This window comes from Gadus chalcogrammus, chromosome 23 (genome assembly GCF_026213295.1).
Source record: "Gadus chalcogrammus isolate NIFS_2021 chromosome 23, NIFS_Gcha_1.0, whole genome shotgun sequence".
Lineage (NCBI taxonomy): Eukaryota > Metazoa > Chordata > Actinopteri > Gadiformes > Gadidae > Gadus > Gadus chalcogrammus.
The window spans coordinates 13314894-13339610 of record NC_079434.1 but is presented as its reverse complement, the minus strand read 5'-3'; the positions used below and the strand labels follow the sequence as shown (position 1 = coordinate 13339610).

Sequence of the window (24717 nt, the reverse complement as noted above, 5' to 3'; positions counted from 1 at the left end):
TTTGAACGCTTGATTCGCTTTTGATTTAGGTAGGGTAAGGTATGTGTATATGCTTGGGATTGTGCGTATGTGCATGTGTTTTTTGTGCCGGGCGTGTGTGTGTGTGTGTGTGTGTGTGTGTGCATGATTGTGTGTGCAATTAATACAAGGGGCCGAGCAGCCATCAACCTCAAGGCCAAAGTAAGTCGTCGTCCCCCAGCCCCCCGTCGTCCCCCGCCCATAACGACAATCCCAAATGCCCGCCATCACCCTTCCCCGCCCAGGCCACAGAACTTGATCCATAATGGCCGCCCATAAAGGGAGAATCATCATCAATGAAAATGACAGGTTATTAAGATCCCATTTTAGGGGGGCTATGGGTTTAGTATGATAGGTTAGCTATCTATAAAACCTTTACAACCCTGCTCTTCGGCGACACCGGCAGACCCCCACTGCCGCTGCGGAACCTCCTCCTCGCCCCGTGCCGGAGACACATGCTAATAAGCTCACAACCTTTAATTAACAATATGTGTAAGTAGGCGGCCATTACGGCCTGATTTGTGAGCTGCTTCATTACGGTGAGCACGGGCCAGAGGACACATCACCGATAGGCATCACTCCGCCCTGGATATTATCCCGCTTGACGTGGACCAAATATTGGTATTTTATCATTCATCTAGCGATTAGTGACTTTGGGAATCTGCATATTTCACCGTGTCTGGGCAGCGCAGCGCGTCTGCTGACCATTTTTGTTTTCTATGTCACAAAATGGTTCATACTTTGATGAAGCTATTATCTAGTATAGACTACTGTTTCTAAGATTGCCTTGAGTCTAACACACACATTTTGTTAAATTATAGTTTTGAAATAAATAAGGCATTAACATCAATGTAGATAGAAGGCTTTAATTTGCACTGGGTATTGTATTGTTATCAACAACCCTCCTAAGGAAAATAAATGTCAAGTGGTTTACTATGCCATATGTTTGTACATAGAGATTGAGGATGCCATATAAATATGACTAAATAAATAAATAAATATATAGATATAGACAACACCTGCTCCTGCTAACAATGTATTAACATCATCGGCTCAGCTCTTGTAGTTCCAAATTAAAGCCACACCCACTCTCTCCTATTGGCTCAACACGGTGGGATCCTGTGGGGAAGAAACAACCAACAAGTAAAAATACAGTTAGATAAAAAACCCAATTAAATCAATACAAGAAAAAAAGCCCTTACTGCCAATCAAACTTAAGGGCACATGCTTTTGAAGAGTTTATCCAGATTGTCTTGACGTAAATTATAATGTCATTTAAATCTCCCCTAATACACAACCCCTCAGGGACCTGGCACTCACTCCAAAATGGCTTCCTCCTCTTCTGAACGTGTTGGTGGATGCTTGAGCCTTCTTCTTCGTCCTTTTGACAATGGAAGCCCAGGTTAGTGAGTTGTGGCCCCATGTTGCATCTGGTATCAGCGCCCTCTATATCACCAATCACCTTGAGGAAAAATGAAACGCATCAGGAAAATAAATTGACTGCACTGATAGGTCTGTACTGTTTGACCAGTAATTTTAGGACATTGTGTTTATTTCTATTGACCTTTCTTGTGAAGCATTGTGTCGTCGTGTGTATTGCATTATTATTTTATAATTTTAGTATAAGTAGATTTTGCTTTTTGCAGTAGCTATCGTAATGGCAGTAGTAGTCGGTTCATTATGCTAATTATGAGCAACTAAACACCAACTACAGAAGCAACTAAATTAGTCACTATACACAAATGAAAAAATATACGGAGGTTATCATTCTAGATAAATTATTACATCTATAATCATATCTGAACACATAGTTTATTGTCTATTTTGTGTTTCTATTTTATTATAGCCTGTGCACCAACACATCCCACATAGCATGAGGAGCCGCGATTCTTAGAGTGTGAGAGAAGCTGAACTTTCGCGCTGCCTGACAAGGACTCTGATTGGCAGAGCTGGTATTCTCCCAGAGGGCCTGGGAGCAGAGTTGTCATTTAGTCTCTGACTCTGGGCCTGCTGCATACGCTCACACTCCCAGGAGGAACACACACACATACACTTGGTGACAACTGCACCTTTCGAAAACCGCCTCAGAGCAAATGTAGTGCCCTCACTCCGGCCTACTTATGTACTGTGGTATCAAGTCATACTCACCTTTCTGTTAGAAAACATAAAGTGAATAAAAACATTTTGAATTGAGAGAGAAAAAACATGCATGCAATTTTCTTGACACAAAGAGGAAACATGAGTGAATTGCCTTCCACAACACGCTACCACTTACAAGTATACCACGGCGCTATCAAGTTAAAAAACGTTGCCTCGGTCCGTTTATAAAGTCGCAGAGAGGTGGAACACAGAGGCAGTTGAGCGAACATGAGAATGAGAGCTTCTTCATTTGAAACCAGTTTAAACCTGCCAGTTAATTATATGTGGTGTGCTTTAGAGAAGATCTTCCTGCTTAGCAGACATGGCTGCCAGGGAGGCATTCATCTCTTCAACACATGTGAAGGACGATCTCTCTCGCTTTCTCTCATTTTACTACACCTCGTCCCCATCTATTGTATCTCTCTCTCTCATCTACCGACATACCCCAATAAACACAAAGGACAAAGTCAACAGAAAGAATTCACACACACACACACGCGCGCGCACACACACACACACACACACACAGAGACAGAGAGAGCGAGTGAGAGAGAGAGAGAGAGAGAAGAGTGAGAGAGAGAGCCAGAGAACAAGAGAGAGCGAGAGAGAGAAGGAGGGAGACAGCAGACAGAGATCACTCATGCTCTGTATAAATCAGTCATATTTCTGAAGCCGCGCGCTGCAGTAATTACAGCGAGAGGGGTAGTCAGACGGCCGTTTGTCAATTATTGTTGCTGCGAGGTGTTCCTCTGAAAGGTTAACTCCTTCATATTATCTGAATGGGAAATTAGGTCAATATTGGTCCGGCGAGGGAGTGCTGCCCTGTGGAGACAGACGCTGGGCCTGAGTCACAGGAAGCCGCGGCCACTAGGTCATTAATAATGAGAGAGTTAACGGCACTGATTATTATAGGCAACACGATACACACACACACACACACACACACACACACACACACACACACACACACACACACACACACACACACACACACACACACACACACACACACACACACACACACACACACACACACACACACACACACAAATGCTTTCACTGCGCTGGTATTTATCCCTGCTTTTTGCTCATCAGCAGCCCCCTTCATCATCATCATCTTCGTCACCGTCATCGTAACCATCATTATAAAATTAAACAGCGCTGCATGGAATCCTTAATTGTAATTATGGCCTATAAATCCTCATCTCTTGAGCGACAGTGTCAATCTAGCCAGGGCAATTATTATTATCATTATTTTTACATTACATTACAATTAAAAACATCATGTAAATTAATGTCATGGCTCTAATAATGCCGATAAGTGCTGACAACACTGTTCAAACGCGATAACAAAAAAAATTAAATAAATAACATAAAATAAAGAACCACAGGAAAGCAAATTTGCAGGGGAGGAAGCGCTCCTCTCTTCACACACTCGCACACACTCAAAACACCCCTCCTCAGCGCTTTTCCCAAACCATAAATAAATTTGCAGCGAGAGGTAATATTCAAGCTGGCAGAGTCTTAGTTGTGCATCTTTAATGGAAGTTTTACAGAAGCCGTGCCAGTTCCCCACATATGCTGCCTTTCTCCCATATGGAGGAGAAGGCGAGACGTCGAAGGAGCACAGTTGGCTCGTCCCATCGTTTTATAAGTCCGACGACACTTAAAAGCACGACGCCCGCAAGGTACGCGCCACGCAGAGGGACATAAACCCACTGTGGTTTTAGTGGGGAAGATAATGACTTTGCCTGCATTTCATTTGTGCATCAGCCATCTTGTTTTTGTGTTTGCTTGCGTGTCTTTTTTTTTCAGACTCAGCCGTTACGGGGCCTCTTCGCCAGGGTCCTGGGTTATACAAGACGCGTTTCCCCCTGCAATTTCGGCCCAAGCAGTTGTTCGCCGCTGTGGAAATGTCTGCGAGATGCAGCTGGGGAACATCTGTTTATAGGTAATGAGCCTCGCTTTACCTTTAATGTCTTTTATTTGAAACACTGATGGGAAAAAAACGTTGCTTAAACTTTCCTTTTTCTATTGTTGTTACTCATCCGGAACTTTTTTTGCTCCGACGTGGTCAATACTGCAGGATGGCCGCCGTAAGGGATACAGCAAATGATGCGTCATTAATATTTACTTTTGTTTTGTGAATGTTATGTGCAATTCGGTAAAAGAAATGCAAATTAGAGCAGAATATTCACCCAACAAACCTAGTTCAACAACGGTTGATTAAACAGCAAGGTTATCATTTTGATATGTTCAAGCAACACTCGCTCTCTCTCTCTCATTCCCTCTCCCTCTCTCTCTCTCTCTCTCCCTCTCTCCCTCTCTCTCTCCCTCTCTCTCTCTCTCTCTCCCTCTCTCTCTCTCTCTCTCAAACAGGACACACCAGTTTGTTTTTAATCTTTAATCTTCTCCTTCTTCTTCTTCATTTCTGCTCTCCAAACAGTGTAATGCTGGGGAACGTGGCTCCGGGCATCACTCGCAGGGCTTGCTTTTCGACTTATTCGTTTAGCCTAATTCCGGCTGTCGGTAGTGTGGGTATTGTGTAAACCTCGCAGGGCCCCGGGAGCTGTGGCCATGTTAATCTAAGGGAGGAACAGGGGCCCCCCGCGGGCCCGGCTGTCCAGGACACCTCTGCTTAAACTAGGCTCCTCAGAGGAAATGAGCCATCCGTCAATATTCCCTCAGTAAACACATAACGACTACTTAAATAGTTTAATTGCTCACTTTAAACGACTCCTAACCGGGCAACCGAGTCATGTTTTGCCAAACCAAACGGAGCCCAAATTAAATACTGTCTCTCTCGCTGTCATTTTACCATCGCTGTCTCATTTCACGGTTCCTGGAGACGGTGTCGGCCTATGTTTAAAAGTGTGATGCGTTTTCGTTTTTATTTTATTTCTCTAAATCATACATCCTAAATGTAAATGTAATGTTTGCCTCCTAATCTGACTTCACGATCGCGATCGCAGTGCGACACATTTGGAACGTAACCGCATTTGGATAAGCAAAAAAAGGAATAAACGTAATTGGAAAAAACACAAAATGTGGCTTTAAACTCAATTTAAAGAGGGAGAGAGAGAGAGAGAGAGAGAGAGAGAGAGAGAGAGAGAGAGAGAGAGAGAGAGAGAGACTGGACCTCTACACCAAAATATATAAATTCTCTCTATATATACATACAGTATTTTCAACAGTTTCTTTTTATTGGCTATTTTATTACATTTTATTTTATTTAGTGTATTTTTTTAACATTATCTCCCTGGTTATTCTATTGTCTGCGTCAAGCTGTCACCTTACGTCAGGCGGGGGGGCGGGGATATACACACACACACACATATGCATTCTGCATCCGCCCTGCCGTGAGCATCGCTCTGCCAGGGTTACATAAAACCATAATATAATCATCTCAAATGTTCTCGCAAGTGCCAGGCATGCCCTATGGTGATTCCTGGAGATCACTCTGTACATAAAACTAGTATTTATTTATATATATAAAAATATATCCATCTTCCTGAAAGTGTGTATGTGTGCGTGCATACATGTGTGTGTGTGTGTGTGTGTGTGTGTGTGTGTGTGTGTGTGTGTGTGTGTGTGTGTGTGTGTGTGTGTGTTTGGGCCTGACTGTGTGTGTGTGTGTGTGTGTGTGTGTGTGTGTGTGTGTGTGTGTGTGTGTGTGTGTGTGTGTGTGTGTGTGTGTGTGTGTGTGTGTGTGTGTGTGTGTGTGTGTGTGTGTTTGTCACGGATACAATGAAAGAATACGATATTTTTTACTGTGGGATCAGCTCATATAACATTATGTTATCGGTTTTCTTAACCAAGCTCTTCCCCTTTTTACTGGGCCTCTCCCTCAGGTCTAGAAGAGCATCCATATACCTGTAAGACATACTTGCACCAGTGTCTCTATTTGATGCCCTTTTTAAGTAATGGTTTATAGAAAGAGAGAAAAAGAGAGTCCCTCTCTGTCCCATCACATCTCACAAACGGATAGATGTGCACTAATCAGAAATAAAGATTTTCCTTAAACTTTTGTTTTTCTTCACCTTTTCTCCCTATTATGCTCTCACTCCCTCTCTCGCTATCCCTCTCTTTATAAGCACGTATTTGTGTGTTGACATTTCTGCATCTTACAAAGCGTATCCTGCATCTTCAACCGACATCGTCCAGCTCAAGGCGGCTCGTTCTGTCACATCTGTACCAATTTGGGATTTAAGAAACTTTTAGTGATTAGGAAAATGTGTACTTTCACTTTCTAATCTCAGGCAAATGACTGAATCATTTGGAATAACATCCCTGCCAGTGTAACGGTGTTAGATGCTTACGACTGCTAAACCCGCTGACATGCTCCAAGTCCAACTCAAAGGAAAGTCTAAGGGTCTTCATGTTAAATTAGGTATTAATGTATACTTCATTTACCAGGGCATTGATCATTGCGTAAACCAATGCTACGTAATGGGTCATTAATGTCCCCTTATTTTGAAGGGTAACCAAAGTGTCTGCTTAACGTCAACATGGACGTGTGTGTGGACCGAAGAACGAATGAAGACGGGCGTGCCTCTCACCTCTACGATGCTGCCGTCCGCCTGCCGCAGGAAGTGGCGGTACCGCTGACGGAGGCCGCTCCGGTACAGGGTGTAGATGGACACGTGGGTGCTGAGCTCGCCACCTGCTGCGTATGGGACACGACCACCACCGTGACCGCCAACACCACCACCACCACCAATCCAGGCTGAGGCGGTGTCGCCGGAGACAGGCACGGACGTGGGGCTCTCTTCCTCTTCCTTTCCTGCCCAGATGTAGTCGCTGACCGCTACCTGGAGGGGTACACGCCCGCACGTACGCATGCACGCACGCACGCAAACACACACACACACACGTGTAAGGGTTGGAAGTGAAGGGTGAGGGTGGCGATGAGAAAGTCTCTATCACCCCCATTTAAGAAAATGACGACAGTGTTTTTTATGATGTTGATGTTAATTGTAGAAAGTAATACGTCTTGAATAGAACTGTAGTTATCACGGAAATGTCTTGTAGTTCATTTGGCTTACAGTAAAGTACTGTACAGACAATACCATGTTTTATCTAAACCATGTTCACACGTAACTATCACTTAACCTTCAACAAAGGCTAAGCTAGCAAACAGCCTTTTTTCCTCCTGCTCTAACGATTCCTTGACCTTTTATAAACTATTTGACTGTCTTTCCACCAAAAACGCTTATTAAGGCAGAAGGCCCTTGGAAGCTTTTCAAGCCACCGTTTCATAATGCATTTGCATTAGGCTAATGCTCACCGCATTTGCTTTTGGATGGTGATGATGACCTTTTCATTCAAACCAACAATGCTGCCAAACCAGCAGTGGGCCTCAACATGCTATAGTCAGTCACATCGGACCCCCTCCCCCCCTCCCCCCCTCCCCCCTATGATAGGCGCTTATATAGGCTAAACATACACACCAAAGTCACTAGATATGCACCAGCAGTGTCCAATTCATAAAGCTGTTAATGCCTGAGTGGGTGCAGGTCCTATGGGGGCTGATCACTAACAGGTAAAATATCAGGTTATGTTCGAGATCATGCATGCGCATGAGATGGATGGTGGCATAGATATTTATGCATCTGTGTGTGTGTGTGTGTGTGTGTGTGTGTGTGTGTGTGTGTGAGTGTGTGTGTGTTGCACTCTGCACCTGTAATACACTGCCCTTCTCTATTAGGGTGAGACACGGGGAGCAAGCAGAGCGTGTAACATGTTATATAGGTCATGTAACTCGAAGTCATCCATGTGTGAAGATCATGGAAGCTCCCTCGCTCGCTCTCTGACGCAGACTCACACACACATGCATGCACGTGTTAACACATACACTCACACACACACATTTGCATGTACTCATGCACACACACACACACACTCTCACACAGACACACGCACACACAGACACACATTCTCTCTCCTAAAACAGTGTCTGCCTGTAATGGCTACTGATTACATGCATTAGCGTTGTTTAGCCTCCACATCAGATGAACTGAAAAGACAGAAGCCACTCACTCACACACACACACACACACACACACACACACACACACACACACACACACACACACACACACACACACACACACACACACACACACACACACACACACACACACACACACACACACACACGAAAGTGCACACACACCACAAAAACATGAGTCTTGTAACTAAGGCTTATCGCATCAATAACATTTGCTGGGGTTTCTGGGAGCCAGGGTCCACTTCCTGTCTGTGTTCTCAGGACAGGAACCTAGTTATAGCATGAGACCTCGCAAGTGATGTCATCATAGCTCCTCCTACTTTACCCAGTACATTCTCTATGGGGACTTTTAAATATTTTTTAAGTCAGCAATTACTGAATGCTTGCCAAACAAAAAGGTAATTGCTTTTAACAAGCTTAAGTTTTATTTGATTACTTTTTCGTTTTGTAATTTATCTCCAATTGTTCAAGTTGGCTAATATCAAGAAAAAAACCGTTTGCTAGCATTTAGGCTCCATTGGCACAAATGGGCAGTCGATTTCAGGCCGTTAGTTTAACCCCAGAACTTTAAACATGATATCCCTCCGCCGTACAGAGATATTTAACAGTGAGAACTTGAATACAGAAAACAAACGAAAATTGTGTTCAGTTAAAAAAGCCAACACCATAGCCTTCCTCCACTCAACAGGCCGGTGTCAACCAGGTCTAACCGGTATACATCACTCATTCATACGAATGTACACATATATATTGTATGACATACAACACTTCGGGCGGAGACATGCAATCCAGTTGGAAGTTTTCAACCCAAGTTTTTAAAACTCAAGGTGACCTCACCCCCCCCCCTCCCGTAATTGGCTCAGTAATTATGATAGGTTTAAGAAAACAGAGGACTAGTTGAGGAGTGCATATGTGTGTGTGTGTGTGGGGGGGGGGGGGGGGGTTAGGGGGGGGAGGTTGGAGGGAAGGGGGGGCTTTGAGTGGCAGGGTCACTTTGAAGGAGAGGCGTAATTTGGCGGTGAATCAATGTCACCGCCGCACTTCTAAACGCTTAGCGCAAAACACAACTCTAGGCACTTTCCTGCGAAAACAGAGGCGGCCATTACGGCTCTTGTAATTAGAGACGTGGTTTGGAGCTGCGCAACGACACTGGGCCGGGCGGGGAGAAGGGCACTGTTGTCGAAATGTCAACAACAACAACCGAAAAAGAAAAAATCCACAGAAAAAAACAACACAGAAAAAACAAGTGCAGAGAAGTTAAAAAGAAGAAGAAGACCAGGCGCAAACATTTAGGCAAAGTGGAGGAGGACACCTTTTTTTTAAATCTGTAATTGGACACTCATTAGAGTAATCGCCCTCCTGGAAGGGGGTCCTGAGTTTTAGGAAGGGCGCAGGAAACCGATGTGTCGCTGGCTGATTGCTGGCTGCTGCTGCTGAGGTAATGGGCACCGAGTTAGAGGCTGGGGCCGCAATCACTCTGTTTTCATAGAGTGTGAATGGGACCGTTGATGAGTACTGCTGGTTGTTTTAAGAGAAAAATTCTCACACACACACACACACACACACAAACTAGAAACGACTTTTGTAAGAAGTGAAGGCAGTTCAGGGATATTGTTTGTCTGACACAGCCTCATCAACGTTTTGGGTTTTAAGTGGAGGCTACTTTAGTATTTTTTTACTGTATCCATTTCTATTATTGAGTATTGAAACAACAAATTTTGGTTGCTGCTGATTACCCTTCACTAGTTTAAGCGTTCTAACCTCATTTCTTCATATTTGATGAAATGTATGAAACCGCATGATTTTTGCCCTTCTTACCTTGCACCTCGATTGTTGAATGCACTTAATGTCAGCCACTTTGGAAAAAATCGCAGCTAAAAAAATGGCATGCAATGTAACGGGTCTGTACAGACAGTTTAAACCAACTATGGGAGATAACTAAACAAGACACGAGGAAACACTGTACATATCCATATGAATACAAATCGTTCCACCTTTTCCAGCCGGTTAACCATGTCATGCTGGAGCCTTTGTGAATGCTGTGGTAGTCTATATCGTCTTTATTCTATATATTCCCTGTATTTCTGTGTTTGCCTCAGCAAATGTTTATTCTTAATTCCGTCAGGTTTTTCGGGGGGACACCCGCAAAATCCCCGTGTGAAATCCACCTGACAACCCCAGACAAAGACCTGAAAAGGTGTTTCTGTATGCATTTTGTTGATGTGTGTGTGCACGTTTGTGTAAGTGTGTGTGGGGGGTGCTTTCGGCTGATGCCATTTCACGCAACGCTATACGACGCGGCTACGGCTGCACAACACATCGCGGTGGCGGCGGTTTCAGTGTCTGGAGTCAGACGGAGGAGGAGGAGGAGGAGGAGGAGGAGGAGGAGGAGGAGGAGGAGGGTAAAGGGGAGGAGGAGGAAGAGGAGGAGGAGTAGGAGGATAAGGGGGAGGAGGTGAAGTAGAAGGAGGAAGAGGAGGAGGAAGAGGAAGTAGTGGAATAGGAGCAGGAAGAGGACGACGGGGAGGAGGAGGAGTAGGAGGAGGAGGAGGAGGAGGGCTCCCTCTGTCGCCCTCCTTCCTCCTCTCCGTTTGTGCTCTGCCGGGGTCCGCCCGGCATGGCGTTACGCGATCCCAGCCTGCATGGCTCCCGTCCCCGGGACCCTGAGTGCTCGCCTCTCCCCTGCTCCGCCATTGTCCCATTTCGATGGCACTAAGTGACTGATTTAGGTCCGCTGCCTGCGCGGAGCAGCCGGGCCAGCTGTGGGTTAAGCAGATAGCATTCAAGTGAGCTAACCCAATTGCGGCCCAATCAAGCCGGGATTTATTGTCGGGGCCTGTATTTTTGAAATCTGATAGAGTCCGCGTCAGTCCTTTTGACTGGCATCGGCAGAGACGGGCCCCTTGTTTCCCTTTAGCCGGGGAAGGGGGCGGGGGGGGGGGGCTATAAACAGCAAACCATGTTTTCCAGCACGGACATAAATTTGAGAATTTGTAGACATTACCGCAAATGCACAGGCGGGTTGGGGGGCGGGTTGAGGTGGGAGGTTGGTGGTGTCGGTGGTGGGGGGTGGTGTTGGTGGTTCTGGAGGTGGGGGTGGATGCGGGAAGTGGGGATGGCAATGGGACAGACACCATGACACCACGGTGCATAAATATAGTCTGTCTATTTTATTTTGGGATTTTATACCCACTGTGTCACATCATTTCCGCGTGTGAACGCAGGAATAAAAGGCCCTCTGCATATAAATGCCGCTACCTGGTGCGAGACATTCTTGAGGGGAAAATCCTATAGGAACTGTATACAAAATTGTCTATGAATTAAGCTAAATCCTATACGAAATAAATAAAATATCCCCGTATGAATTGTAATATAACGGCCTGGCGTGTCAATCATATTAAGTCGTGTGTGAGAATGTTAAACCAAAAGAAATGTGTCATGAGGGGGATTTTAAACTGTTTTTTTTCTCTGCCTTAAAAAAATAAAAGACCCCCACACCCCCCAAACCCCTAAAAAAGACATCACTGCCTGGGAGATTAAGGGGATAAATGCACTACATTTGAAAAAGGAACGAAAAAAAAACAGTTTTGGTGATATATATATCTATAAAAAAAAATGACCCATATTCATACCTAAATTAAGATACAAACTCACAACCAACAGCTAAAAAAGAGGGCAGACAGTATCTGGGAATTAAAAAAAAGTAATTTTCCACTCAGTAAGAGCCCGGTCTAATAACATCCGTGTCTCGGGGAGGAAAAGCACATTTTAGATTAGGGTCTGCTGTGCCCTTGACTGTCAAAATACCACCGGCTGACATTTCACTGTGTTTGGTGACATGTCAAATGTAAATAAAGCATCTGGAGACGACTGTAATTATGCAAAAAGGACATTTCCTCTGCCACCCACTCCCGCGGCCCCCTGCTGTTGCCTCAGCAACAGATAACAACACTGGGTTCCCAAACTTGAATCGACCTCGTGACCTTGTCATGACCTTCCCCCCCCCCCCCCCCCCCCAGTCCCCTCTTGCTTCTTTTTTTTTCCCGGCCGTAGACTAGTAATCAAAACCAGTCGGCCCACTTTTCACGCCCACCGACCAATCAGAAGACAACACGGCGAAAAATAATGAAAGAAACAAATTCATCCAATCGCAGCAGCCGGTGTACCGCAGCCGCCTTAATGCGCCCTCCCCATTCCACTGTTTCCAAAACACTGCCAAAGGGGAAAGGGATGAACACTGCCTCACTGATTAATAAATAAAAACTAAGAAGGCCCCAGAGTCTACCTGTATCTCTGTGTGTCCAATGCACTGGTAAAGGCACGCCCAGGTAAAAAAGGCTATTTAAGCGTGACTGGGAGTGAGCGAGAAACGTGATGCGTCTCTGAGCGCCGTAAATACCTGCATTTACTCTGCGACGGTGTCATTAATGAAAATATATACATGTACGCACACACACACGCCCCCCCCCCCACACACACACACACACCGGTGTGGCCCCCTTTTGTGTGTGTCAGTTAAAAAGAGGAGGAGGCAAGGCCTCATGCACCGTCTGCAGGCAGGCAGACAGCCTGAGCCGGTGCTGGCTGCTGTCCAGGACCAGAGCCTAAGGCATGGACACAAGCAGGCCTGTCAGCCCCCCGATCCCTGGATGACTGATCCAAACAAGATAGCCATCATTACCATTCACACAAACACACAGAGACGCACATCGGACGCACACACACACACACACACACAGATGCACACATGCGCACATGCGAGCGGGCACATATGCATACACAGACGGATGCACACACACACACATGCAAGCACACACGTACGCCACACATACACACGAATACCACACACACACGTAAGTCTTTTCTTTTACAATGTCTAATTTTACCTTCCATTTGCATGCGCCTATGGACTAATTAAATCTCTCTCTCTCTCTCCCCCTCCCTCCCTCCCTCCCTCCCTCTTCTGTCAGCGACGTGACAAATAATGCGGCAGCACTCGTTTCACCACATTATTATGTATGAAATGTAAAGGCTCCATAATGTATTCCAGCTTACCCCGGATCTCCAGACCCCTGTGCTAGTAATGAGCAACAACAACAACAACCAACCAACAAACAAACAAACATCACACACACGTACACACGCACAAGTCGGTTGGGGACGACGCAGCCGGCGCCAATGCTTCCAACGCTCTCCTCTCTCCCTCGCGCTCGCTCGCCCGCTCGCTCGCTGTCACTTTTCAAGACCAAAGTTGCTGACCTTCCGGTTTTTATTTTATAAAATATCACTCCCACCCAACGGGAGTGATATGTAGACGGGGTGGGGGGGGCAAGTTTTTTCGTTTTTTTTTTTTTTATCCCTTTTTGTTTTTCCCCTCGTCTTTATCCTCCTGGTTTGCTGTTCTGTCCCACTTGGCTTTAATTTACAGTGGGAGAAATAATTAGAATCTCAGTTTTGTGAGGAGTGGAGTGAAAATGTAAACAATGCTACCCTGCGGGCGGGTGCTTCATCACGTTGACAGGTGCATTTGAATTTGCCTGGGTGGCGGACAGGCCTGGTTATTTATGTGTCAGTCGCACATGGGAGCCCTGGCGGTGGCTGGGAGTCAGAGTCTCGGGGACCGGTGGAGGGAGAGGGGAGCTGGGGGAGGTTGAGGGGGTGGTCTGGGATCGAGAGAGGGGGGGCCAGAGTGCACCGTGGAGGGGAACCTCGAGGGGTGGAGCTCAGGGGGATCGAGAGATCAGGATGACTTTGAACTGTTGATTGAAAGATTGTCAGGAAACGAGTGACATGTGCAAGGGAAATGTACTGTAGTTTAAATTGAATGCCCACTGAGAAGCTATATATCCGGACGGTTTAAGGTTTTGTTTCCCTTTGCGGAAATGAATCTTGTGTATGGGTCTCAGGTCCCTTGGTTTCAGGTTGAGTAAAGACCCACAGCAGGCTCGTTACCTTGGTAGCTAGCTAGTGTAGCATATGCAACCATAGTTGTAGTCCATGGTACAGCAGGTTTGTGCATGCTCTGCTGTCTATGGACTACATCGCAGCGCTGATTACACATGTGTGTGCACCGGTTCTAAATATGATCTAGAAATTGATTCCATTTATGTATTTTCCTCTCACACAAAAATAATAAAAATGTCTCCGACAGACACTTTAAATGATTGTAAATGTGGATTTATTTTTATATCAGGGTTATATTGCCAGTCCATTCCTTCTATTCTATTTGTGTCTCCGTTTGACAGTGATTTTGTTTTATCTAAACATAAACAGTGATAGGAGACAGTACAGCAGGCATGCCACGCAGAAGAAAGGAGCATCAAGCGTTATTGCCAAGTGAGAGAAGGGTTAGACAGAGATGCCTCTTTTGTCTACAGAAAAAAAACCTCTCTCTCTCTCTCTCTCTCTCTCTCTCTCTCTCTCTCTCTCTCTCTCTCTCTCTCTCTCTCTCTCTCTCTCTCTCTCTCTCTCTCTCTCTCTCTCTCTCTCTCTCTCTCTCTCTCTCTCTCTCACACACAGAAGGGCACACACACACACGCGCACAAAAACACACACATGCACCCATATAAACAAAAGCGGTAACTACATAACATGTACACACACCTACACACACAAACACACACAGGCATGCCAAATGCGAACACGCAAACTCGGTTGCAGAGACTCAAACACAAGCGGTTACTGCAAAGCATGTGCATAAACACACACACAAGCACACACGCACGCACGCACACACAGTCACACACACACACACACACAAGTGCCAACTCGCGCAGACAAAGCCCCACACAGCGAAAGAGCGCATGCGTGTCAGTAGCGCCCGCAGGCACCGGGCTGCTGGGAAGCATGGAGGTGGGGGGTGGAGGGTGGAGGGAGAGTTGAGGGTGTTGGGTGGACAGTGTGTGTGTGTGTGTGTGTGTGGAGGGGGGGAGGGGGGATATTTTGCGGGCAAAGGTTTGCTAAGCTGCACGGGGGTCACCCCCACCACCCCCACCCCCACCACCCCCATCACCCTGTCCTCAGAGCTGGCCTCAATTTAAAAAAAAGGGGCCAGTGTGTTGTGTTGGATACAGTGAAGGCACAGGCGATAGGCAGCCAGGCCTTTTGAACGTGGCCCCGCGTGGATGTAACCGCGGTAACCATGTGATCCATGTAATGGTCTCATAACGGCCCGGCATATGTGCATAGATGATTGCAAGGAGGGGTAGACACACACGCATGAACACACACCCTGAGACATGCATACATAAATACATACAAACACACACACACACACACACACATTGCACACGCCCATTCTCACATACACATACAAACACACACACACACACACACACACACACACCCACACCCACACACACGCACACACCCATGCTAACCGTAACATATACACATACAAACACACACACACACATACACACACACACACATATACGTACACCAACACACGCATGCAATGATGCACACAAACACACATACATACAAAATGTAACTCTGAAAATCGCTTGCATATTGTGGTGAGTGGGAACTGGCTCAGGCTCAGATAAATAATGGCCTGCGACGCACACGCATGGCTAGGCTAGCCAATGTCAGCCATTATCATGGAAATAGATATGCTGTTATTGTAAATCTGGCCAATATGGGGACGGTCAGCAGCTATAATTGGAAGGGGTTTAAAACGGCATGGATGCACACAGGCCCACGTTGGGCCTCTGATTTGGCTCCAGCAGAGGTTTGTGTCTGGTTAAACGCACCGATGGTCAAGACAAGGCAACCACAGCCCTGTTGGCACGCAGTGAGGCACACAGACCCACACACACACAGAGTCACATACTGAGGTAGACACACACACACAAGCACAGAGTGACAAAATTGCTAGTACACTAAAGTAGACCCTGGACATGGGTTCTCCCTCTTGCTCATTATTGTGCCCGTGACGCAAAGGCCCAGTGTCTAAACATATTTCAACCTGAGTTATCGTAGCCACACTGTGAGGGCAGTGCAACAAGACTCTAACCAACCAACATCAGACTTTGAGGATGACAAACGAGGCACGTGTGACTCCTATTTACAGTCTGCATAAATTGAACGACTTGAAAACAAAAACAAACGATTTTTGCAGTGAGATAGTGTCTGAAGATACTCAAGATTGCGTAAAAAATATAATCCCGGAAAATAAGATATGGATAATTCGCTGTTACTCATCTCTGTCTCTTTTTTATCCCGGCACTAAACAAAGCCAACCCGCTGCCTACAGTAAACAAGGCGGTGGATCCTCTGCTTCTCAGGGAACCTGGGAGTCACCCGGGGTCGAGGCGGGCGGGGCCGTCTTCAAAGCTCGCCGAGGATTACCTGTGACTTCAGTGGAACAAGTGGAATAAAACGCTTTCGCTGTCTGAACAAAGTGCCCTCGCTCGTTTTCTAAGATGAACATGCAAATATGATGGTGGAACGTAATACGTCTTGCGGTTGGATTGATCCGTCATGACTCCTCTTTTGATTATAAATTAAAGAGCACCTATTATGCTTTTTCGACTTTCATGACGTCTAAACGTTCTTATAATGATTTATAGTCATGTTTAACCATACTAAAGTGTCAAATAATGACATACATGCATTTAGACGTGTTCCCTGCTGACCGTCTTGGGTGGCTGTGCAGAGCGCTAAACACAAGGGACGCCAGTTGCCATTCACTTGTTAAAATTTCCGGAATTTATCTACGTAGAACAATCCGTATTTTCCATGGTAATGCTGCAACATGTTCTTCCGCAAGGTAAGCAATCACAACGGAGTGGGGTTGGCAGGAGGGGGGCGAGGGGGCGTAGAAGGACGAAGCCAAGTGTTGACAGAGAATGCTGAAAGCGCCCAGATGAGAGGAAGAGCTTCCCGAAAATGTACACAGTTTTTTGTGCTGAGATTCGTGTCAGGTTGCTCTATAGGAGTCATTAATAAGAAATAAAGACCAGAAAAGTAGTATAATAGGAGATCTTTAATTGCTATGAACGATAATGCATTGATGCATGTTTCAATAAAAACGGCACAAAATACACAATTTGGTCTCAAGAACAGACAAACAACAGGTTCTGCATATTACGCTGCGATATATGAAACAACGCCGTTCATTAATAACATGATTGGGGATTTCAAGGGTGTCCCAGTAAGATGAGTACCAATGAGTGAGGCTGTGTGACTTTCTACCATCCTAATGGAACACAGTAATCCTCGAGATGTTAAACCGTGCTCCTAAAGTACCACATTAAGATTGGCTGTAGATGGGCAGCAAGGTGCAGAATTGCCTTTGATATCCGTACATCTACGTTAGAGTGGCTTCCTCATAATCAGCCCTCGAAGGCTGGAGGATCCAAGCCAATAACCTAAATGAGAAAGGCGCGCACAAGCACACACACAAGCCAGCGCACACACACTTGTACATCCGTGCACACACTCACACACACACACACACACACACACACACTCGTATAAACACACATGCATGCATACAAATACATTCACAACTGTCAGGACACACAGGCAAATCCCCCCACACCTCCATAAGCCCCCCCCCCCCCCCCCACACACACACACACACACACACACACACACACACACACACACACACACACACACACACACACACACACACACACACACACACACACACACACACACACACACACGCACGCACGCACGCACGCACGGACACACCAACATGTGTGCTATGAAAACCAGGCAAAGTGTCCCAGCTCTCGGTGGGATGTCGTCTGGGGCTGTTAAGACGCGACACCTGTCACAATCACCAGCCCTCCCCATCCCCTCCGGGCGATTGGGGAGGGGGGGCTTGGCCAAGGTCAAACTCTCCGTAGAGAAGACCGGGAAACCAGACAACGGCCAAACAAAACAACAACAACAATAAGTGACTAACGACAGACGGTCACAAGGAATCAGCCGAAATTCTCCGTCGGAGTCACAAGCTGTGCGTCTACACATCCGTCAGTGTGTGTTTGTGTGTCTGTGTGTGTGTGTGTGTGTGTGTGTGTGTGTGTGTGTGTGTGTGTCTGTGTGTGTGTGTGTGTGTGTGTGTGTCTGTGTGTGTGTGTGTGTGTTTGTCTGTGTCGTGAAGTGTTCAGGGTGTTTGTTATTTTATTGTTCAAAGAGTATGTGCTGTTTGCACGTGCATCCGTGCACAACACACACACACACACACACACCAAGTTCTTAGTATATTTTGGTTCGTTTTTTGTACTCTTTCATTTGATTTCATATGGCCTACAAATCCTGCTGTGATCTGCCTAAGTCCCGGTGAACACACGTCCCTGTCTGCGGTTGTGAACCATTCCCCAGCGATGAATGAGCTGATGAAGTGTGCGCTCTTGTTTTTATTTTATTTTGCTCACTGTGTGTTTGGGCTGCAAACCCCAATGCGGCCCACCCCCCCCCCCCCCCCCCGCCCCCTACCCCAACTTGCTGACAGTCCAATTTGTTACCTTCTGGTTTGCATTAAAGCACATGAGCACGGAGACGAACACGGACCAGAGGGCCTTGAGACCGCCGAGAGAGGAGAAGGAGGAAGAGGAGAGGGAGGGCCGGCAGGAGACGAAGAAGAAGTAGAAGGTAGTGGTGGTGGCGGTGGTTTGGGCTGGTGGGGTAAAGGAGGGAGAAGGAGGAGGAGAGGAGTTACAGATGGATGGAGGGGGGAGAAAGGAAAGGAGAGGGAGGGAGGGAGGGAAGGAGGGAGGGAGGGAGGGAGGGAAGGGTAGGGCACCGCGGAACGTGTTGACAACATGTGGTGTCGATTTAGCCCTCTCCAGCTGGACTTGTTTTGACAGCTGACGGGCGATGCAACATATTATGATGAAATTAACGGAGGAAAAAAAGACGTCCCTTCCCTGCCGTTATCCTGAGTCACAAGAGGCAAGTGCCCTGAACGTGTGTGTGTGTGTGTGTCTTAGGGAGGAGGGGGGAAATGGGGTTTTTGAAAGAAAACTTCTTGAAAGGAAAATCTTCCCGGGTTCCTATTTTTTCTCGCCGCTTGATCCCTCCTCGTGTGAGATGGAAGTGGACTGTCAGCCGCTCAACAGAGTCAAATCCTTGTTTTTAAATATCTGTTATTCTCGTTTTCTCTCTCTTCCTTTATCTCTCTCTCTCTCTCTCAGACACTCCTCCCTTCCGGTTTCCTTTTTTTCTGACGGAGGAGCCTGCCCGGGCTCAGACGTTGGCAGATAATGACATCCTCTCCCTGGATTAATTGTGAGGGACACATTAAGCAGTGGGCCTGACACTCCCTGTAATTAAACAGTTCACACCACAGAGTTCATACGGAAACTCTCTCTCTCTCTCTCTCTCTCTCTCTCTCTCTCTCTCTCTCTCTCTCTCTCTCTCTCTCTCTCTCTCTCTCTCTCTCTCTCTCTCTCTCTCTCTCTCTCTCTCTCTCTCTCTCTCTCTCTCTCTCTCTCTCTCTCTCTCTCTCTCTCTCTCAGCAGCGGGGTTCTATGAGTGTGTGTCGGTCACCTTGACGAAGTGTAAACAAAAGCGGGCGGCCGCCACAGGCCGGAGAATATCATCAAATACCATGAATACCATGAATCCCAGATAAGGGGATCGACATTCACGATGTGTAGAAATCTGCTTTATATATTTAACATTAAAAAACACAAATTTGCATATCTGTAGCTAAAGTTATAGATGCCGCCTTGTTGGAAAAAATATGTGTTTAGCATCGCCTCCGTTGGTTTCAACCAGACAACAAAAGGTGGAAAGGTGAAAGGGTGTTCGTTTCAAAAGGTGAACAATGAAGAAAACAGGCCATCTGCCCAGATGCTTTCCATTATGTGGCCGATAGGGGCGAGCCAGTTTAGGTTTCCGCTTTCTTTCTGTATTTATTGATCAAAGGTGTCTCTGCTTAGCGGACCAGGTTCACTGAGCCCGGCCAGCTGCATTGTGAATGAATACGTCTATCATTGACATCAGACTCCTTTCTCAGCATTATGTGTTCTTCGACGACGCATAGTGCACAACGGCACAACCCAAATGCATTTAAAACGAGCGTGCTACTACTGCATCCTTTCCCCATTGGGTTACCATACTGTCCACCACAGAGGCAAGCTGAATGTGCACCACCATTTTAATAAGGGAGACAAGCAAGCCCCTCTTTTTTTTGTCGCAGTCGCATCTCACACGCAGCTCTCGACCGCTTTAGCTGCGAATGCTGTTTTCTGGCTGCTGCTACGCTGCTCCTGTCTCTGCCTGTCTGTGGACCGTCCCCCCAGGCCAGCAGGGCCCTCAGCAATGCTACACCCCCGCCTCCCCCTCAACCTCCCCCCCAAACCTCCCCCCCAAGAGGAGGGAGGGGGGGAGGGGAGAGAAAAAAGCGAAAAACAGCAAGAGCAGGAAAAGACTATCGATATAATTGAAGAAGCCACTTTAATGCAACATGCACACGCGAGTGAGCGGAATGTGCGAGGTCACACGCACACGTACGTATGGACACATACAGCTTACTCGCTGGAGGTATGGAGGCATGCGATGTATGCAATGGGCCGTGGGCAGATGTGCATGCAAACACATAGTTGGGGGGGGGGGGGGGGGGTGGTACACCCCTGTGACCCCGCAAGTTGGGGAAGTCCCTTTGATGCACACACACACACACACACACACAGGGACTCATTCACACTCACCCTTTGACTCAGGACATCTTCACCCCTTCCATTGAAGCACTCCTCTCCTGTCCTGTTCCTGTGTTGCTGTTATTGGTTCCTGCGTGGGAGCTAAGGGTCCCTTTGTTACCTGACAGCGGTTCCTGTTGTGGACTATTCATGGCCTACTGCCTCTCTCTCTCTCTCTCTCTCTCTCTCTCTCTCTCTCTCTCTCTCTCTCTCTCTCTCTCTCTCTCTCTCTCTCTCTCTCTCTCTCTCTCTCTCTCTCTCTCTCTCTCTCTCTCTCAAACCTGGTCTTCCATTTGAGCAAGTAATCTCGGGTGGTCTCTTTCAGGTGGTCTCTCTCTCTCTCGCTCTATTGTAAGATAAGTGACGAAGCGAGCAAGCTGAATACTATTTTTAGTGTATCTTTGTTGGGTTTGGTCTGACCCCACAGCAATCTATTCAGAATACCCCACACAAAAACAAATTCTCTGACCAAAAGTGGTTAGTTTGTATTTACGTTTTGATTCTTGACCTGACGAAAACTCGGCATGAGAAGGCGTCGAGTGTAAATAAAGCGTGTGACAAAGACCTCATCAACGTCCGTGCATGATTAATACGCCGCACTCCTCATCATTAAGGTGGCAATCTGCTGGCTTCCTCAACAGGTTTACCCCCCTCCCTCCCTCCCTCCCTCCCTCCCTCCCTTCCTCCCTTCCTGCCTGCATCCCCCCCCTCTCTTTAGTTGACAGAGCCCACCCCATCCATTGTGTTGTTTGGAATCACCTTGGGTGCATGTCTCCAACTTGCCTGGCGGTAAGCCATTACCCAGACATACGGAGACTAACGGAGGTACGCAAATGTTGATGCGCTCAGGTTGCAAAAACATCTTCAGGGCCACCACATGGGCTCTCAATCCACCTACCCCCCCCCCCCCCATAATCTACCTCGTCTCCATCTCCCCCTCTGCCAATTATCCCAACGTCACCACCACCCAAACCACCACCACCACCATCACCGCCACCATAGTCATCACCACCTCTACCCGGAAACTTTTCTCTTGCTAAATGAAGGGAAGAAAGGCTGAGAAAAAAATAAGAGGAGAAATTTGCGCAAGGCAAGCGGGCGCCCTACTCTGTCATTGTCAAGGCAATAGCTCTGACAAAACAGTTTGCGTACCTGCTTAAGTATTACAGGAATTAACACCCCCCCCCCCTTCCAGGTACAGTAATCAACGGGGTGACGGGAGACAATTAATTGGGTCCATCTGCATCGCTGCCTTTACATAATTAATGGATCTCATTACAGGGCTACCGGTATGAGCTGGTGCGTACTGGTTCACACATGCTAACAGCTCGTGCTAACTCGCAGCAGTAGCGTAGAGTCACGAGTAAAGAAAGGGGAAAGGTTGTTTTTTATTAAAACACTCACAATGCCAAAAGAATTTTGCCAATAGAATAAGTAAACCTAAGAGACTGCAAAATTGTTGCCTTCTGCTTTGATGTCAGGCATGTTACTCACAGCCTCACCTCAAAGCAAGTATAGCTTCACGAGGTTCCCTTTCTAGCCTGTCACATTCTTGCTAAGTACCACCCTTGAATGTAGCCATGTGTTTAAAAAGAGCTTTGCAGAGGATCAGATATGGGTGGACAAGACGACGAGATGCAAGAGTAGAATTCCAGTGGTTGAAAGAAATAAAAGACTTAATAAGTAGGTGTGCTATACATGACGACACCCTTTATTATCCCCAACACCTCATAGGTTAATGGTTGTCAACGGAAACCCATTCCTCTTCCGTCCTTCCTCAGATCAAATTATAGGGCACATGTATTTAGAAAGGGGTCTGTCTCTCTCACTTTCTCTGTCAAGGACACACCCATACAGACACACACACTTGCACATTATTACACACACACACACACACACACACACACACACACACACACACACACACACACACACACACACACACACACACACACACACACACACACACACACACACACACAGCTTTCTCACCTGTAACCTCAAATGAATATCTACGTTTAACTTCGGAGCAACATTTTTAATCACACAGCATAACAGGCAACTCAACTTAAGTGGCATATCAAGTATATATCAAAAAATATTTATTATGGTTTACAAAGTTTATGAAAAATACAACTTTCATAATAACAGACCAATTGAAGGTTTGGTTATTAAACACAATTGTTTTATTTTATGGTCTTATTGCTCAAGGGAGATAATACAGAATAAATAGCATATAATATTTGTTAATTTTATACAGACCCTTTACATTAAAAAAGTATAATAGTTTGAAGACATAAAGGCTCCACAAGTAAACTCTCGGACACGGTGACTGTACCTGTCTTGTTTTTCATGCTTCTCTTCAGACTTTCTCTCCACAGTTTCAGCTAATGACGGCCTTGTGGCCCACTGTTATTAAAATTACGCCCTTGCCTGCGATATTAATTGGGTCCATAATAAGGAACGCGTCAGATTCATTATTTAATTGCAAGGGCACATTTGGAATACAGTTTCTGGAATGTATTTTTAATGAAAAACACTACATCCTGACCTAATCATATCAACCTTATTCTATCTAATTAAGGATGCAAAAAATCATTAGAGTTGCAAAATATTAGTTTCAGCTCTGTCGGGCGGCTCTCTCTCTCTTGCCTTCATGAATATATTTTTTTCCTGTCTATGATTAATTGTTAATGAGGAAAAAGTGACAAAAAAATTTGCATGTAGCCAAATTAGTCTAATAAGGATTCGTCTTTGCTGAGTTCAGAAAGTGGCCCTTTTTTTTGCAATGGAGAAATTGTAACAATAATTATAAAATAATGGCAACGCCCCGTCCTATTCCAATGAAGAATGGTCATCCTAAAAAATGCTAAAAAAAAAAGGCCTGAAATGCAATAACCCTAAATTTTCATCACGCACGAGCATGTGTTTAATGTGTTAGCATTTTATCAGTTTAATAACACAGAAATTAGGGGCCGATATGAAGTATGCTGTAATTGTTGCCGTGGAGGGACTTGTACAGTAATGGAGGGATGATTTAGCATCGCCACCGCAGCAAGACGCCATCAACCGCTAAATGGAGCATTTTCTTAATCACAAACTTAGGGGGCGGGGGTGTAATTTCTCGCGGGGTGAAGGCGTAACGTCTCTATACACAGGTTCAATTTTCTCCCAATAAACAGGACCATCAAACAGCTCAGTGGCTGCTCTGTAGTCACCCCTGTGAGTCCCACCCTCCACCTCGTGCCCGGGCTTATGTTGGCAGAGGTAGCGCCGCAAAGGACAACGCTAAAGACCGGCTGTTTAGGCTAATGAAATGGAGACATTTTAAACCATTATCACCCCCAGATCGCGGTAGGTCAATATCATATACTTATGAGTCTGCTTAAAGTAATGGAACTGCATGTCCCCTACCCATATATATATAAATGTTATGAGGGACATTATGGTTCCCTACAGACGTTCATTAGGCTGGTGTTGAAATGGTTTTGGGTCTTTTTCTTCTGGAAAGGATTGTTACCACTTACCCAGGATAGAGGACAATAGCTAAAGTCACCAAAACATATTATGGAGCAGTGTAATTTAGCTTGACTGTTAGACAAGTATTTGGGCTGTGGTCGAAAATTCCGGCTAACTTCCGATCAAAACACTGCATGTGAAGTTCACTGTCAGTGTGGGTTCTCATTCTCTTTTTCTTTTTTTTTCTAACCCAAGATACTGTAGTTTTTCCTCAGAAGATGTGTGAACTTGGAAGCAAGGAGCAAGGGAGTTAATGAACACATGGGGGGGTGGCGGGGTGGGGAGAAGCAAGAGATGTGTGCCACTAACAAATCGTACAGAATAAATTAAAGGCTGGATTGGTGGTTTGATCGCCACGTTCTATTTCCC

At 46.1% G+C, this 24717-nt stretch overlaps 1 protein-coding gene across 1 annotated transcript in view; it reads right to left on the bottom strand.

The window, feature by feature from the left end:
- Positions 1–885: 885 nt before the first annotated feature.
- The window catches only part of ofcc1 (orofacial cleft 1 candidate 1), a 43489-nt gene continuing 19657 nt past the window's right edge, over positions 886–24717 (bottom strand). The window contains exons 7-9 of the mRNA XM_056584835.1: positions 6717–6968; positions 1339–1480; positions 886–1137 (exon numbers count right to left, since the gene is read on the bottom strand). Of these exons, the coding sequence (XP_056440810.1) occupies positions 1064–1137; positions 1339–1480; positions 6717–6968 (468 nt within the window). The 3' untranslated portion in view covers positions 886–1063. The remainder of the gene's footprint in view (positions 1138–1338; positions 1481–6716; positions 6969–24717) is intronic.